Here is a 13,415-nt window from a genome sequence, read left to right as displayed (position 1 = left end):
AAACCTCACTGTAAGTCGATCTATTAGTAGAAAAATGAGTATTCAAAGAATTTGAGTTCCTAGTAACAATTGTTGATTGCTTGTCAGCTTGTGTATCTGCTATTAAGTCAGTAAATCGCCTTTTGGAGTCTTGTAAGATAAAGCAAATTATGAGTATAAACTCCAATTATTGGTCCAGTTTTGCTTACACATGAGAAATTGCCAACAGTCATGTCTTCCTCCCCTTCCAGGCTAGCCCTCCTGGCTCCTGAGGAAGCCATTGGCAGCAAATAGTCCTGGGCTAGTCCAGGTCCGCCCTCCTTCCCTTCGCCCTACTCCCTGTCTTTCTTTGAAATGTTTGTGGACAGATGTATATGTTACCTGTACTATTAGCATTAAAGCTTGTAAACTCTTTAATAAAATGATTTAAGTGGGTCCCAATTTATTTGAGGAAGCATGTCACTATTGGTAGTGTTTAGTCCAGGATTAGTCATGGGAAGGAAGAAGTGCTGATGTGGCGCTGATGTGACAGCTAGTCCTGGCAAGAAGTATGTCATTGTTGGGAGCACTCTAATAGAGTTTCTTACACCAGACATCCAATTGTTTATAGTATCACATCTTTGCGACTGCAAGTTGCTATCTGATCTAGTCGGCTTTTGACCTACAATGCTATAAACACAACAATTTTATTCTTACTGTCAGTATCACCACATTCAAATCGAAAAAGAAAAGTGCGCACACACATGACATAATATATGCATCCATTCCAACCATGGTGACAATCATTATGGGCTTGTGGAAACAAGAAAGTTGGTATTCCAATAGAAAGACAAAACAAGAAAGTTGACACTTAATTATTACAATCTTCTTGTAGCATCAAGAAGTGATACTCCTTTAAATTCGATGTTCACTAAGCACCATTTGTGTCTATTCGGAAGAATCCAGCACTATTCAGTGTTTGGTTTCTCCGTTTCAAATCTTTCCTCTCGTCAATAGAATATATGCATGTGTTGTCGGTCATAGTTCCTGAGTCTTAATGTTCTAATGCCATTTCACCCTGATATTACATTTCCATTTTGAGTGATTTTTGATACTTCATGTTTAAGTATTTATCTAAATAGCATGAAGGTTCAAGTAGGCTTGGTTAGAAAGATGGTAATTATGCTCTTTATCACTCTTCCTTCCTCTGGATGTAACTTCATTATCTTATATTCATTTTGTTTTGGTCTTTCTTCATTTCAAGTCAAAATAATGACAGTATAACCTGTTTTCAGGAACTCAGCAGTAAAATTCTTATCGATCATCAAACAAGCTAGAATGCAAGCAGGTGAAGGTGCCTTGTCCGTTATGGGCACACGGCCAATGGATTTGTCCACAGTTAGTGGTAACCAGAATATGAGTAGTGGGCCTAATGGTAAACAAAGAATGTCAAGTCTATTGTCACCTATCATGCTTCTGACAGGTCATCAAAGTGCCATCTATACTATGAAGTTTAATCCAGCAGGAACTGTAATTGCTTCTGGGTCCCACGACAGAGAAATCTTCCTCTGGCATGTACACGGTGAATGCAAGAACTACATGGTTCTAAAAGGGCACAAAAACGCTGTGTTGGATCTGCAATGGACCAGTGACGGGTCCCAGATAATTTCCGCCAGTCCCGACAAGACACTTAGGGCATGGGACGTAGAAACCGGGAAGCAGATAAAGAAGATGGCAGAGCACTCGTCTTTTGTCAACTCATGTTGCCCTTCTCGCAGGGGCCCACCTCTCGTAGTGAGCGGTTCAGATGACGGAACCGCTAAGCTTTGGGATCTGCGCCAACGGGGTGCGATCCAGACGTTTCCCGATAAATATCAGATCACAGCCGTTGGATTCTCTGATGCTTCGGACAAGATATACAGTGGTGGAATCGATAATGATGTGAAGGTTTGGGATCTTAGGAGAAATGAAGTAACAATGACTCTTCAAGGCCATCAAAATATGATAACGGGTATGCAATTAAGCCCCGATGGGTCGTATCTTCTCACCAATGGGATGGACTGTACGCTTCGTATATGGGACATGCGTCCATACGCACCGCAAAATCGTTGTGTGAAGATAATGGAGGGACACCAACACAATGTTGAACAGAATCTTCTTAAGTGTAGCTGGTCGCCAGATGGGAGTAAGGTTACTGCTGGTAGTTCGGATCGGATGGTGTATATTTGGGATACTACTTCAAGACGTATTCTGTATAAGCTTCCGGGTCATACTGGATCGGTTAATGAATGTGTTTTTCACCCCACTGAGCCAATTATCGGATCTTGCAGCAGTGATAAACAGATATATCTTGGGGAGATCTAAACTTTGTAAGCTGAAGATATGCATTTGTAAGAGTGATTCCACATGGGCATGTTTGTGAATGCTATTGTTGTAGTTACTGTTTATGGTTTTTTTAAAGGATAGATGTTTGATGAACTGATTGTAGTTAACTGATTTTATGGATTGCTTAATGGGGAGTTCTAGAACGTGTGGTTTTGATAAGATCGCGACCGGTTAGTTATATAGGATCTACCTGAGTTTGATTCTGCCGACATGATTTTCATGAGAATTATGTTTAATGTTATGGTGAAATTTGTTTGGTGTTTTACTGAATAAACAGGTGAAACATCTGTAGTTTGACCATAACCTTCATACTGTTTATCTCTGTTTTTTATAATGATTACATATTAAGGTTGTCCAGTTTGCTCGAAGACACATGAACTTCATAATGCAACCTTGCTTAACCTAGGGCCTGCCGATTCGTAATGTGTTGATGCTAACGTGTGTATGGCTATATGTATGATGATGATAACCCTAACTTTATCTTTTTTCTTTTGGGTTAAACCCGAAAAATAGGCTATATATATTTTCTCAAATGTCTCGATGTCACTCATATACCCATTTGTGTCTTACTGTCAGCTATATATTTTCAAAAAGTGTACTAATGTCAACATTTTGTTACCGGTTATCTACCGAACCGGTAAAATTAATTATTTAACATTTTTTTTTCCATTTTATATGGTTACAAATAGGTCATATACATTCAGTTTTTTTCCGATGTAGGCTATATACTTCCAGTTTATGTTCCGATGTATCACCAACGTGTCATGACTACTTAAAAGTCACGTCATCAATTGTTTCGTTGCAGGTATGGGCAACATCGGGACATTTAGTAAGGTATAAAGTCTATAGTTTTAACCCTTTTTTTTTTCTTTGAAAAAGCATTATAGTAAATCATGTGATATCCTATTAATGATTTGTTTACGGTCCTAGTTAATCATCTGAAGTTACTCATGTGTGATTTGTTTACGGCCCGAATTAGAATAAAAAAAGTTACATGAGATCAATCCCAACCGCACGTCATGCACAATGGCTTCGAAACCGCCCTCTGTGGGCGCCGATGGCAATCAAACCGCCCTCAGCCGCCCTCAAACTCCCTCACCTTGTTCGTCCTGAGATATTTCATCGCTGAGCATATATGAGGACGTGCAACAGCTATTTTTTGATATTTAACGGATCAATTTGCAGCTATATATACACACACACACACACACTATACATAAACAAAACACTACAAACCCAAAACACTTCAAAATAATAAAAAAAAAAACACACTTCACACACAAATCTTCGAAAATGGTAACAATTCCCCCGATGATCGTCTCGTTCGATGTTTATTACGGCAGTGAATTCGACTACGAATTCAAATTGTACGATTACGAACGTGGTTCAAATATTTCGTTTGAAGACATTGACATTCTAGACATTTGTTTAGATAAGTTGCTTGAATTTTTGAAGAAAAATGTACTGTTTGAACATACAGACGTGTTTAGACAAGTTGCTTGAATTTCCGCTCTATACCTTCGTACCGAGAAACAATGGAACGGTATAAAAGAAACTCTCATCTTCCGTTCAAATCGAATTTCTCTATATTTGGAATTTGATGATGATGTATCATTTGACCCATGTGAAGGTGATCCATCTCATCCAGATTCTCGTTGGAAATAAATCGTACGTTTTAAGTTTTAGAATTTTAAAATAAAGTAGTAATTATATTAGGACTTGCTAATTATTGTAATTTTTAATTTTTTAGGACTTTTAATAAATTGCAGTGTTGTAAAAGTCGGCCGACTTGACCGACGCGTCGGCCGATGCGTCGTTTTTGGGTTCTCCGTCCCGTTTTTTCTGAAAACGACTCAAAAGACGGTCAAAGCTAAAAGTTCGGTCAAAGTCTGTCAAAGACGGTCAAAGTCTGTCAAAGACGGTCAAAGTCTGTCAAAAACGGTCAAAATCAGTCAAATTTTCGTCAAGATGTGACATGTTTTAAAATTAGGGTTTGTTTTTATTTTTTGAGCCGCTCTTTTCTCTGTGTCCTTACTGATTATGTACTCAGTAACATTAATTGAGTTTGAAGTTTGATTGTATTTAAGTTCAAGTTCTTATTTAAGAAATTTATGGTACAGAATCAACTATTTTATACATATATAAATATATATTTAAGAAATTATTAATACAGTCAATGTTGGTCAACGACCGATGCGTCCCCCACGCGTCCCCGACTCGGCCGACACGTCATTTTTAAGTCTCGACCGATGCGTCCTCGACTCGCGACTTTTACAACCTTGATAAATTGTAATCGTTTTTTTATTAATTTTAAGTTTGTTTTATTTTAATAACAGTATTATTTATAAAAACTAATATATTATCGGAATTTAATAAATAATAATAAAATTCGAGGAAATATATCATGGCTGGCAATGGTGTATTATGAGAGTGTTATGGGAGGAAACGGTGAGGAAGGAGGAGAGAGAAAGCTGATGTGGCGCAGAGTAAATGATATGACCGAAACGGACAGTTTTATTTATATTTTGTGGGGCCTAAATTTACGTTTAACTTTCTTAAGGTAGAAGGTGTAAGTTAACCCAGGGTCGTGTTTTTGAATGGTTTAACGAATTGAAGATTAAGTGGATAATTGTCTTTGGTTAAATTACCTGGATAAAAGATAGTAGTTGGTTTTAAGCTAATAATCTTAATTACGGAAAGGTAAGGTGATGGAGGGATATCCGGAGTATGCAGATCAGGGAAATGTTGACCAAGATATCAGTTTGTGCTAGGGAAAGGTAATTATGTTTATGTTAAAGCTATGATTAGAATGGTGCAGATCTGGTTGGATGTGTCAATTACACAGACCTACTTATCTCTAGACTCTCGGAGTTCTCGTTGATTAGTGAAAAACATCCCCCTTGGTTGTATAATTGAAAGGTAACTATACCTCAGAGGTTATCCTTAGTAAAGCACTAGGTTTATTGGTGAGTTGAGTTCTAATCTTAACCCTCATTATCAGTTTGGATAACTGAATAACAACGTGCCGTGTTGAGTGAACACTAATCACAAACGGAAGGAGCCCGTCGGGTCAAGTTGACAAAACCTTAATGTAAACTAACAACCATTTCATCATACTAATGAGATCATACCAAGCTAAACATTATACAACATTACTATCACACCCCAAGTTAGGGCCTGGGTGAAATGTGACTTAATATCAAATCAACCAACATATTATTATATACGAGAACAATACTAAATGATAAAATAAACTTTATTGAGTACGCAACGGAAAATGAAATGTCGTTACAAAGGAATTAAGTAAATGTTCAAATGCAAAAGTAGTAAATGCAATATCTCTTGATCCTATGTTCAAGTAGCATCACATAAGCAGTAAGTAAGAAAGCTTGAATCAATCAGCACCTGAGACAAAACATGCTAAAGTGTCAACCAAAAAGGTTGAGTGAAGTTCATAGGTTTAACAAAAGTTTGACCGTTGTTTTAGACCACAAGATTTAGTTTGTAAAGTTGATCTCCCGCAAGATCAAAAAGTTATGCCAGTGCGTGATATTTAGACTAAACGTTCAAGTTTGCCCCAAGACAAGTTGTAGTTTATACTTGTCGGTTTAATTTCATTATTAAGTAATACAAAGACTTAGTCAAATGTATCGGGGATGTTACTCCCGATAGGCCTACCCCCGATAATTAAGAATGCATTTAACGAGCAGTTAAAAATATCACTGCAGGGACTTAGTCGGACATAGCCGGGTATAGCATAGTTTAACAGTTCGTACTTGTGTCTAAATTGTAAATAGTAAAAGTAGCATGTGTCTCACCCCAAAAAGTTAAATAAGTTGTGCACAATATAAAGTGGGGCTATGAAGTTCACCTTAGTAAGTAGAGAGAGAGTTATTCCTCGGAATAGAAAGTTGGATAAGTGAGCAGAAAAGTCAACCTATTGACATTTAAGAGTAGTAAGTGTTTTTGCCCAAGTTTAAGTAGATGTTTAAGTATGATAGTGTTGTAAGTATAGTTCGTTTTACTACGTTTCCTTTCCTAGTAAGTTTCAATTTTTAGAAAGTTTCCACTTTTAGTAGATTTCTTATCTTAGTAAGTTTCTATAACTAGAAAGTTTCTACTTTAAGAGTGTTTTCCATTTTAGGATACTTGCCGTATTAGATAAGCTTCCAATCACCCCTTTCCCTTCGAATGGCCATTTCAGGTCTAGGGGCTTGAGCTATAGGATCCTTTAAATCGGAAATCCAAACCCTTCTGCCTAGAGTTTCGTAGAAACCATTCGTCAAGAAAGTTCGAAGATCTATACATCTCTAATACATACCCCAAAATGTTTTTATGTGTTATAATATAAGTAGTAGGTTATAGGTGTTAGTAATAGTAATAGTGTATACATGTTAATTAATAGTATAAGTAGAGTTTCGTAGAAACCATTCGTCAAGAAAGTTCGAAGATCTATACATCTCTAATACATACCCCAAAATGTTTTTATGTGTTATAATATAAGTAGTAGGTTATATGTGTTAGTAATAGTAATAGTGTATACATGTTAATTAATAGTATAAGTAGTATTAGAGTTTCTTTAATTAGGGTTAGTTAATTAAAGTAGTATTTTAATGAATAGGGTTTAGGGTTTTGAGGATCTAAATAATATGAATGTTAAGATCATGCACGAATATGATTATGAATATAAACATGAATTGAAAGAAAGATTTAAAAGTTTTAAGATTTTGGATCATACCTTGTTTATGATGATGAAGATTAACAAGAAACAAGAAGAAAACTTGGTGATGAAGATCAAATAACCCAAATAATGAAGAACACGCTTGAAAATCTTGATGAACACGAAGAACAAGCTTGAAGATCCGAATACCACAAGAGAGGGAGAGGGAGAGATTGTTTTTGAGAGAGGATTTTGGTGTGATTTGTGAATGAGAAACTAGGAGTCTAGGGGTGTTTATATAGTGCAAGTATTAGAGTGTTAGTCAACATAAGGATATTCTAATTAATGATTTTATTTTATTTTATAATTTTTAGTCAACAATAGGTGGTACTAGTTTATATATATATATATATATATTATTTTATTTTTTTAGTCAACATAAGGATGTAATTGTTTAAGATTCTTTAGTCTCATTATTATTATTATTATTATTATTATTATTATTATTATTATTATTATTATTATTATTATTATTATTATTATTATTATTATTATTATTATTATTATTATTATCATCATTATTATTATTATTATTATTATTATTATTATTATTATTATTATTATTATTATTATTATTATTATTATTATTATTATTATTATTATTATTATTATTACATTTACTATATGATAAGTATTACTTTCTTTTTACTAATTCATGACTTGTATATATATATTTTTTATTTAGTTCCCAATTGTTTTATTATTTATATAAATGTCACTTTTTATTTATTACTTATAGGTTATTAGTTATAATATTACATAAATGCATAAATTTTAATTAGCAGTGAGTGTCGACTAACAGTTTATTATTTTCATCTTTTATTAACTTGTCAATTATTGCAAAAAGTTAATTAATATGTTTTATAACTCTTAACACTTAACAATTGTTGATTAAAGTTTAATCATTAAGTTTTAATTATATTGTTTGGGCATTTAATATTGGAAAAATATAGAATGGAAAAATGAGGGTTGTTATAGTACCTCCCCGTTATTAGAAACTTCGTCCCGAAGTTTTAAGTAGATTTCTCGTTTGCATCAGCAGTTGAGAAGAGATGGGGGGTATTTCCGTATCGTTTAGTCTTCGCGTTCCCATGTATGTTAGGGGCTTCTACGCGAATCCCAACGAACTTTAACAATAGAGTTTGATTTTTACGTTCCCGGGTACGGTCGGGGCCAATGAGTGTTAACAATAAGTATATTGTTTTGTTTACATGTTTGATCTCATGATCCTTAACCTTAATAGGTCGTTTACAAGTGCATTAAATGAGGAGAATTTTCCAAGGAATAACAAGAGTGTCGTTTGACTAGATTTTCTTTAAAAGGAAAGATGATGCTATAACAGCATGAAATGTATTATTGAGCTCGTTAAGATCTTGAGTGTTTATGCCGCAATAGTAGGGCAGATAAAATAGAGTAGAGTACGTAAAGATTTCAGTTACGTAGTTTGATGTATGGCTGGTGTTTGTTAGATATAGTACCAGCTTCAAGTTTCGAAAGGTAACCATAATACCTTTAGTTTTCAAGAGATGTCTAATAGACAAATGAGATGTTAGTTAAGAGTTCGTTGATCTCAGGATAATACGAGCGATTAAATTTAAGACATCGTTTAGTATACATGAGAACTTGTCTTTAGAAATAATTTCAGAATGTAGCTTTAAGATTTATGATTTCAGTTTCATGTCGAATCATAGATTAAAACTTGACTAGAATAACATCTAGTTGCAAACCAAAAAGGAAGAAATGTTTAGAGTATCTTCATAAATGTCTAAGGTAACTCCTTCAGAGTAAGAAAAGTGTTTTCGCACAAATGGCGAGTCGGTCTATTATTTACTTATGAGTTTAAATGTGGATGAGAATAAATGTGAATCATTGATTATAAGGTATTGTTTCTACCATGAAGGAACCTTTGCTTCCTTGTTCAAAAGATCGTAGTATTGATGTTTACGAGAGCGTCGTGGTTTGGCCGTGAAATACCGGAAGTAGAAACTTCTTAACGAATAACATAGCAAGGAAGAGATGATGTACGTAAAGAGGTAAGTCTCGTTCTTGCACGGAGAATGGGAATAAAGGTGATCCAAACATATTGGAGAGCAATACGAAAGTTTTAATAATAAACCAAAGTAATTTTTGAAAAGTTGCGACATTTGTTATAACAATATAAACGAAGCGGAGCTATTGGTAAAACTTGAGTTATGTATAACACGTACTATTTTATGTGAAATAATTTGAACAATACAAAAAAAAAGAGTTGTTTAAAAGAATGTTTAATTTAATGAAACAAAGGTAAATTGCTAAAAATGCGAAAGTGTTTATATAATTAGTGAAAGTAATTTTAGAGGAGGTGACGAAATGATGTTAATAGTACAACTAGGGTTACGTAAAATTTTGTAAAGTAATTTCGATTTAATCAAAGTGGAAATTTGTAGAAGTGAAAGTATAATTAGATATGTACTAGTCAAAGTATGTAAAGTTAAGTTTATGTATAAGGTTTTATAAATCACATAAGTGAAAAATCATTTTTTATAAATTCCGAGATAATTTGAAAATAAAGATTCGTGTAAGAAATGTTTGGAAAACAGGATACTAGTATTTAAGAGTTTATTTGTTTGAGAAAAATTGATTGAAGATTTTAAAATTCTGGAGGATAATTGTGTAATAATTGTTTCAAGGTAGTGAAAACTAATGGATCAACTTTTATCAGGGCATGAGTCCTTGGACTCGAAATGTTAACATTAAAGTTAGAAGGATGATAATGTGATTATCATCAAATGAGTAAATCCCTCGGATTTAGAGTTATGTATGAAAGAACTTCAAATAAGATTTGCAACTTTGAATCGTTCGAATGATAATGAGAGTTCGAGAACTCGGCATGAATAATCTGGCAGTCGCATAGACAAGTATAAATAAATGCTAAAGCAGTGACTTTCAACTACGTAATGATTGTTGGAATTCGGCCTTAATTGGTCTGAGAGGAGGATGCGTTAAAGTATGATGGAATCATTTCAATTGTTACAGCAGTTTTTCAGATGAGTTTAGCTCAAGCCACAAATTGAGATAGTGTATTTGACCTCTGGTTTTCGAGTTGACAATGATCGATTATTGTTTGAGTATGGCACCATTACTTGCATGGTGCCAAGTAGTCTATTATAAGTAGATGTATGAGTACAGAAGTTTCTTGACTATGATAGTTAAAACGATACATGTATGGAGGTTCCATTCTTCAGAAGATTATGCATATGAGATATTTATCATCTCGACATAGATAATGTAATGGTGTTTGTAATATCGACGTTGGAGGGTTCAAATGACATAGGTTTTTGAAAGTCATATGAGAATTTACACCGAGAGTGTAATAACAAGTGATGATTATGTATCAATAATCAGGAGATATCCATTTAGGATGAATGAATTTCAAGATTCGATTGTCTACAACTTTTTATGGTACATGAAAGTTTGTTAAATGAGTATGAGATAGATATATAGTTTGATTAGAATGAGTTCTTCGTATGTACTAAATATCAAGATGATCATTTTTCTCTTTTCATGCCCTTGCATTTGGGTTTTTGAACAGATAGCTTGAGAGTTTTTATTTGATTCACTTTCTATTCCATACGTCATGATATTGGAATATCTCTATGAATTACCGTAATATAATCACGTTGGCCACCGTCATTATATTTCACTAATTCATATTTCCTTTCCAAGGTCACTCCATAAGGTCAGGATATGTGATCAATGATGACTTCTAATATAGTGTGTTAAGGACAGCAGTAATCTTAGCTGGATCGACAACATGTCGGTTTTAAGCCAAAACTTGCACTTTGGAAAAGTTTGCGTAGAGTTGTTCTTTTTCTCAAGAATGAGTTTGTAAATGTTGCTCACGTCCTTTCTCACTCTTGGATCAGTTCGAAATGGCATCCGTGAAAACAGTTACTAACTTATGGTTGGCTAGTTTTAAGTTGCAGTCTTTATAGACTTAGTTAACCTTCATATCTTTGATAGTTATGGAAGTTGTGGAAGACGTAGTCAGACGAGGAAATTATGAAACATCGTGGTAAGAGTTGGTGTAGTTGGACGAACCATGATTCTTCACTACATAAGGGTGTATAGAAGTTTGATAAATCCGATAGAATAAAGATGAATATGATATAAACGAAACACTTTATATTATTAAGAACGAGACATTAAATAAGCCTTTTTAATACACGATTCGGATATAGAAATGGTTTAAGGCATAGCCTTTACATATATGAGAAATTGGAATAGGATAAACTAGGAAATATTAGGATTGAAGTAGTCTTCATATTTCTTCTTCTCGTCCTCAACCTTCTTCATAAACTTCTCAACTTTCTCATTCTTCGCCTTTTGTTTCTCATGCAGGAACTCGAGGCAGTTTTCCTCCATATTCAATCTAAAGTTAACATCTTCTCTTAGGTAGGCAAGAGATTGCTTCCTCCATCGGGCATTTCTATCACCTTCATACTTCACCAACTTTATCTCCTTCTTTAGCTCAACATTTTCCTCCATGAGCTTCCTGATTGCTAGGTCTTTTTCCTTCATTTGAACATCGATCCTTGCAATATGAAGAATTAGGCAATCGGTAGTTTTTCGCAGATTCATGATCTCTTACTTGGCATCAACTTCTTCGTAGGAAGGAGATCGAGATCTTTTCTTTGACGGGCCATCTTCTTTAAAATCAGCAGGGCGTTTCCCTTTACTTTTCGTTCTTGGAGTCGGGTAGTATTTGGGAGAATTAGGTAAGGTATCCGGCCTATAGTTTGGTGAGGGAGGACCACCAAAGCCATAAGGTGGACTTTGGACTGGTCTTGCAGTTGAAGAATATCCAGTATCTTCTTCGATAGCAGGTTTGAAGTGAGTCATTACTTCAGATGGTTTGAAAAGAATTGTCTTATCGTTTTTATTAACGCTTGACATCCTATCATTAGGAAAGAGACTTTGATTAGCATTTTAAGCCAAGATTATCAAGGCAAGGTTGTTAAGATTATAAGGCAATCCTAAGTGCCTTAAAGTCTAAGGCAGGAAAGGTTATAGTTTTCTAGATTGCTAAGGCACCCTAGCTAACAAATAAGGCACATATAAAAATGCAATTCTGGTTCTCTATAACTGTCTGGTTATGCTCTGATACCAATCTATCACACCCCCAGTTAGGGCCTGAGTGAAATGTAACTTAATATCAAATCAACCAACATATTATTATATACGAGAACAATACTAAATGATAAAATAAACTTTATTGAGTACGCAGCGGAAAATGAAATGTCGTTACAAAGGAATTAAGTAAATGTTCAAATGCAAAAGTAGTAAATGCGATATCTCTTGATCCTATGTCCAAGTAGCATCACATAAGCAGTAAGTAAGAATTCTTGAATCAATCAGCACCTGAGACAAAACATGCTAAAGTGTCAACTAAAAAGGTTGAGTGAAGTTCATAGGTTTAACAAAAGTTTGACCGTTGTTTTAGACCACAAGATTCAGTTTGTAAAGTTGATCTCCCGCAGGATCAAAAAGTTATGCCAATGCGTGATATTTAGACTAAACGTTCAAGTTTGCCCCAAGACAAGTTGTAGTTTATACTTGTCGGTTTAATTTCATTATTAAGTAATACAAAGACTTAGTCAAATGTATCGGGGATGTTACTCCCGATAGGCCTACCCCCGATAATTAAGAATGCATTTAACGAGCAGTTAAAAATATCACTGCAGGGACTTAGTCGGACATAGCCGGGTATAGCATAGTTTAACAGTTCGTACTTGTGTCTAAATTGTAAATAGTAAAAGTAGCATGTGTCTCACCCCAAAAAGTTAAATAAGTTGTGCACAATATAAAGTGGGGCTATGAAGTTCACCTTAGTAAGTAGAGAGAAAGAGTTATTCCTCGGAATAGAAAGTTGGATGAGTGAGCAGAAAAGTCAACCTATTGACATTTAAGAGTAGTAAGTGTTTTTGCCCAAGTTTAAGTAGATGTTTAAGTATGATAGTGTTGTAAGTATAGTTTGTTTTACTAAGTTTCCTTTCCTAGTAAGTTTCTATTTTTAGAAAGTTTCCACTTTTAGTAGATTTCTTATCTTAGTAAGTTTCTATAACTAGAAAGTTTCCACTTTAAGAGTGTTTTCCATTTTAGGATACTTGCCGTATTAGATAAGCTTCCAATCACCCCTTTCCCTTCGAATGGCCATTTCAGGTCTAGGGGCTTGAGCTATAAGATCCTTTAAATCGGAAATCCAAACCCTTCCGCCTAGAGTTTCGTAGAAACCATTCGTCAAGAAAGTTCGAAGATCTATACATCTCTAATACATATCCCAAAATGTTTTTATGTGTTATAATATAAGTAG

The 13,415-nt window shown here is 34.5% G+C and overlaps 1 protein-coding gene across 1 annotated transcript; it reads left to right on the top strand.

Annotated features, from left to right (window-relative positions):
* Positions 1-246: 246 nt before the first annotated feature.
* On the top strand, positions 247-2,629 carry LOC139869341 (uncharacterized). The gene has a single exon (XM_071857656.1). The coding sequence runs from the start codon at positions 1,297-1,299 to the stop codon at positions 2,320-2,322; it is 1,026 nt and encodes a 341-aa protein (XP_071713757.1). The 5' UTR covers positions 247-1,296; the 3' UTR covers positions 2,323-2,629.
* Positions 2,630-13,415: the final 10,786 nt, after the last annotated feature.

This window comes from Rutidosis leptorrhynchoides, chromosome 1 (genome assembly GCF_046630445.1).
Source record: "Rutidosis leptorrhynchoides isolate AG116_Rl617_1_P2 chromosome 1, CSIRO_AGI_Rlap_v1, whole genome shotgun sequence".
Lineage (NCBI taxonomy): Eukaryota > Viridiplantae > Streptophyta > Magnoliopsida > Asterales > Asteraceae > Rutidosis > Rutidosis leptorrhynchoides.
The sequence above is the reverse complement of the archived record's forward strand: the minus strand, read 5'-3'. Positions and strand labels throughout refer to the sequence as shown.

What these genes read in the sequence shown, in the direction of transcription:
- LOC139869341 (XM_071857656.1), top strand. Translation starts at nt 1,297, where the DNA reads ATGCAAGCAGGTGAAGGTGCCTTGTCCGTTATGGGCACACGGCCAATG.